Here is a 5,000-nt window from a genome sequence, read left to right on the forward strand (position 1 = left end):
AAATTACCGTATATGTGTAATGGTGTGTAGTATTCCCATATCACCCAGCTATAGTTCAAATATTTGAACTGTTTGTCAAGACCCAAGCTTAATTGTTGACATTGCCTACGTCCAAGTTAATCAGCCACGATATTTGTTCAACTCATCCCCTATCGCAGTGTCGTCACCTTCTCAAATCGGGCAGTCGGCAATCCATTCAAATCCATCATATTTTAAATGAGTGGTTAGCAGCTCTGTTAAAGGTATCTTTGTTTTGCACAACCCAGGTGAGCGCATAGCATAGGAGCCGCCCTGGCACGGTAGTCTTCACCAATAGGGCCCACAAATGTACAAATCCACAGGATCAAGTTTTGAATCTGGGTTTATTGCCACTGTGCACGCTCACTGATTTAAAGACTTAGTGGCGGACTTAGAGGCTTAGCAGCGTCGCACAAATTCGTCGCACTGCAATTATTATAAGTTTTTGCTATCATTATCGTGTCTGTGATCACGCTTATGTTATAACAACTATTGTTATAGTAATATTATGGTAATTGTATTATAATTGTAACTATTTAACAATTTCAATGATATTCATGAACACATTTCGTGTTTACACATTGATTCTGGTGATTCTGGTGGAGGGCTTCATTGCCATCCTTCAAAATAGACTTGCAATCAAATGTGTGGTTCTTCGTGTAGAAGAGACAGCTCAGTGTCGTAGCTGTCATCGATTAGAGTGGGAGTTTTTCCTTTCGTGCCGAGTCCAGAAGAGGGTTAGGCATGCAGTTAGAAGTCTGAGTGTTGCTAGTTGCCGTGTTTTAGGGTTATAATGCTATGATAATGCTGAATTCTGAGTGCGGAGCAACATTTCAATAAGTGGCGAGGGCAAGTGTAGGAGGGTTTGTTTTTTAAACTGATTGGAAGGTAGCCTAAGTGGTCTATGCTTACATGCCGCTGCGCCTGCTCATTGACAGAGACTTAGATTGAGAGGCCAGCAAATATAATGCCTGAATGGGAAATGTCCTGGTGAATTCATGATCCATTTTGGTCCAGAAGTGATGCTTAGACTTAGAAACCCTCAAAAATTCCTGAATTGTTCTATTGTGTGTCTCTGTGTCCGCAAGCAGTGACGTGGAAATGCAATCAAAACTCCTGGATTTGTTCATTGCTACTATTGGAGAAAAGTACCTAGCCAGCGTAGTTTGTATGCGCTTACTTTCGTTCAACAAACCCAAAATACAGGTATTGGAGCTGATTGTTTCGAATATAATGGATGTCAATGGCTCGCCATCGCCCAGTTTGGGCACACGCCGACACTACGAGAGGGGAGGAGCTAAAATCATGGCTTATTTTCATACTCGCCTGGGTCAATGTCGACAATAAACCTGAGATCATAGCAAACCGGCCAAAGACTTTTCTCACTAATGTTTTATGAAGAAAAAAAGAGGACTTGCAAAAATGATTCCTAGTGATTTGAAAAAAAAATGCAATACGTCAAGATTGCCCTCCCTTTATTGTATGACCGCTGTGTGTGTGTGTGTGTGTGTGTGTGTGTGTGTGTGTGTGTGTGTGTGTGTGTGTGTGTGTGTGTGTGTGTGTGTGTGTGTGTGTGTGTGTGTGTGTGTGTGTGTGTGTGTGTGTGTGTGTGTATCCCGGTGTGCTGAATGCATCGTGCAGATCTCAGAGCGTGGTCTGCAGAGCTCTCTGGTCATAGAGGACGACCTCCGCTTCGAGGTGTTCTTCAAACGCCGTCTGAGCAACCTGCTGTACGAGGTGACCGCCCACGGACTGGACTGGGACCTGATGTGAGTACTATCCGGCATGTTGCAGCATGTGTGTTGGGGATTCACGTTCCTCTCTCTGCCCCTCTGACTGTTGTTTTGTGGAATTTGTCTTTGTGAAGTTACATCGGCCGGAAGAGGATGCAGGTGGACCACCAAGAAACGTCCGTTCCCAAGATCCACAATCTGGTGGAGGCCGACTACTCCTATTGGACGCTGGGCTACATGATGTCGTTGAAGGGCGCGCGGAAACTGCTCAGGGCGGAGCCTCTGAGTAAGATGCTCCCCGTCGATGAGTTCCTTCCCGTGATGTACAATAAACACCCAGTGTGAGTACCTCCTCTCTCCTCTCTGCCTCTTTTCTGTGTTCTCCTGAACCACCCGACTGTTTCAGCTGATCACGTTTTAAACTTCTTCTTGCTGAGCTCCAACCTTACCATCAATACGACATGATGTCATGCAAGACTTCGGTCAACGGTGAATGCACTGGATAATATTGTGCAGACAGGGAATCATGGAAAGTGCGTCACGTATTATCAGTGAACAGTTACCACAGTGACAGACAGTATTGTATCAATTGCTGCCGCAACAACAAAGAGAAGCCTGCCTTGAAAGTCTAAAGGCTATGCAGCAGCTTTTAAAGTGCCGCTTTGCCACGTGGCACCGGCCGCAGACAGAGACACATGCTGGCATATTTTGTCTTGCCATTAAGAGTTGACCACACAGCTTTTAGAGGTTGTAAGTCTGATGGTCTCTCTCTCTCTCTCTCTCTCTCTCTCTCTCTCTCTCTCTCTCTCTCTCTCTCTCTCTCTCTCTCTCTCTCTCTCTCTCTCTCTCTCTCTCTCTCTCTCTCTCTCTCTCTCACTCACTCACTCACTCACTCACTCACTCACTCTCTCTCTCTCTCTCTCCCCCCCCCCCCCAGCTCTGCCTACATGGCCCACTTCAAGCAGCGGGACCTGCGTGCCTTCTCGGCCGAGCCGTTGCTGGTGTACCCCACCCACTATACGGGCGAACCGGGGTACATCAGCGACACGGAGACCTCGGTGGTCTGGGACAACGAGACGGTCCGCACCGACTGGGACCGCGCCCGCTCCAGGAAGACCCAGGAGCAGGCGGAGCTCAGCTCCGACGCACAGAACTCAGGCGTGCTGCAGTCGGACCTGGACAACTGGAGCGCCAAGGAGGAGCTGTGAGGAGGAGGAGGAGGAGGAGCTGTGAGGAGGAAAAGGAGGAAGAGGAGCTGTGAGGAGGAGTAGGAGGAGCTTTGAGGAAGAGGAGGAGCTGTGAGGAGGAGGAGGGGGAGGAGGAGCTGTGAGGAAGGGGAGGAGCTGTGAGGGGGAGCTGTGAGGAGGAGGAGGGGGAGGAGGAGGAGCTGCGAGGAGGAGGAGGAGCTGTGAGGGGGAGCTGTGAGGAGGAGGAGGGGGAGGAGGAGGAGCTGTGAGGAGGAGGAGGAGCTGTGAGGAGGTGGAGGAGCTTTGAGGAAGAGGAGGAGCTGTGAGGAAGAGGAGGAGGAGATGTCAGGAAGAGGAGAAGGAGCTTTGAGGATGAGGGGGAGGAGGAGCTGTGAGGGAGTGGAGGAGCTGTGAGGAAGAGGTAGAGGAGCTGTGAGGAAGAGGAGAAGGAGGAGCTTCGAGGAAGAGGAGAAGGAGGAGCTCTGAGGTAGAGGAGGAGGAGCTGTGAGAAAGAGGAGGTGAGCTATCAGGAAGAGGAGGAGGAGGAGCTGTGAGGAAGAGGAAGAGGAGCTGTGAGGAAGAGGAGAAGGAGGAGCTTCGAGGAAGAGGAGAAGGAGGAGCTCTGAGGTAGAGGAGGAGGAGCTGTGAGAAAGAGGAGGTGAAGCTGTCAGGAAGAGGAGGTGTTGCTGAGTGTTACGGTTTGAAATGAGGAGAACAAGGAGGTAGTTAAATAAATGTCATAGCAGTTTTGAATGTAGGATAGTCTTCATGTATTTTAGTCTATAAACTTTATGCAGAACAAATATGGGAAGCAAAAGAGTAGGGGAGGATAAATAAGGGACTTTTGACAGAGGTAAATACGTTTTTGTGTCCCCAAATAAATCTCTGCACTAACATTATTGTTGGCATAATTAATATTATTGTTATTATTGTTAATAATTTGGTGGTTCAGTCACCTCCAGATTACATTCTGCCACAATGCAATGTCTTTCTTTCCCTTTTGTCCAACTGCCCAAGCTCAAGAATAGAAAGAATGGCCTGAAACACAAAATTTTAGAATGCAAAAGAATAAATAAAAACACTTTTAATGTAGTTCTTAAATCAAAAGTAATTCAAACATTTTCCATTCCTGCAAATTTTTGCATCTAGTTGGTCAATTTGATTGAACAAGGCTTTATTGTATCGTATGACTTGATACGTTCCTTTTTGTCAGAGAATAAAGATCATCTCCAGCAACGGGTTGAGGTCATTGTAGTTACTCTAATATGTGCAAATCAAAGCAGCAAATTTAAGCAGAATATCATGCGGTGGTGTTTTTTCTCTCAGCAGCATGAGAGCTGTGTCTACACATACATTAGATGGCGTGGTTCCACACTTATGTATTACACCCCGGCAGCTTCTGTGTTTGTTCATCTCCTTGTGTGTCTCAGACTAATCCTATTAGATGCCCCTGCAGCCTTCTATATTTACCACCTCCCCTCTAGTCACTGTGAGATTAACGTCATGCAAGTGGCACAGCAGATCTGTACACACAGCACTCACAGCTTGAAAAACAGTGGGAATACCTCAAACCATATCTTGATGCATAAAACTTGATAATTTCTAACCTGGCTTGTAGGTATAAATAAAGGTTTCTATGGTAGGAGCCATAATCTTCCATGTGATGAGGCCATTCAGACACTTTTAGTCATGAGTATGTCTCTCTTCTCTATTTATTCCCTAGTTCCCACTTTCTTCTCCCCTTAAGTGATTCCCAAGAAAGACCCGTCCAATTTGGAATCCACTTGGTCCCTGTGTGTTATTCTGTCTCTGTTCCCCCCTTCCACCACCATCCTGCTGCTCTTAAAGTAATGGGATTGTTACTGTTTATCTGCTCCGGCTTTGAGAGACTCTATTCACACCAAGACGACAGCATACCCCTGTCCTGGCGTTGTAGCCCTGGCTGTCGGCGTGCTGGCAGGGGGGAGACAAAGACAGAGTCGATCCGAAAACGGAGTAATGGAGTAATTGAAGGGGCCTTGAGAGGAAGCCAAGATTGAAACACTGGGCGAGACGGAAGGTG

The 5,000-nt window shown here is 47.1% G+C and overlaps 1 protein-coding gene across 1 annotated transcript in view; it reads left to right on the forward strand.

Moving 5' to 3' along the window:
* The window catches only part of LOC130379566 (procollagen galactosyltransferase 1-like), a 10,397-nt gene extending 7,389 nt beyond the window's left edge, over positions 1-3,008 (forward strand). Inside the window, exons 10-12 of the mRNA XM_056586498.1 lie at positions 1,660-1,787; positions 1,886-2,092; positions 2,689-3,008. Coding sequence (XP_056442473.1) covers positions 1,660-1,787; positions 1,886-2,092; positions 2,689-2,959 — 606 coding nt within the window. The 3' untranslated portion in view covers positions 2,960-3,008. The remainder of the gene's footprint in view (positions 1-1,659; positions 1,788-1,885; positions 2,093-2,688) is intronic.
* Positions 3,009-5,000: the final 1,992 nt, after the last annotated feature.

This window comes from Gadus chalcogrammus, chromosome 3 (assembly GCF_026213295.1).
Source record: "Gadus chalcogrammus isolate NIFS_2021 chromosome 3, NIFS_Gcha_1.0, whole genome shotgun sequence".
NCBI classification, from domain to species: Eukaryota; Metazoa; Chordata; class Actinopteri; order Gadiformes; family Gadidae; genus Gadus; species Gadus chalcogrammus.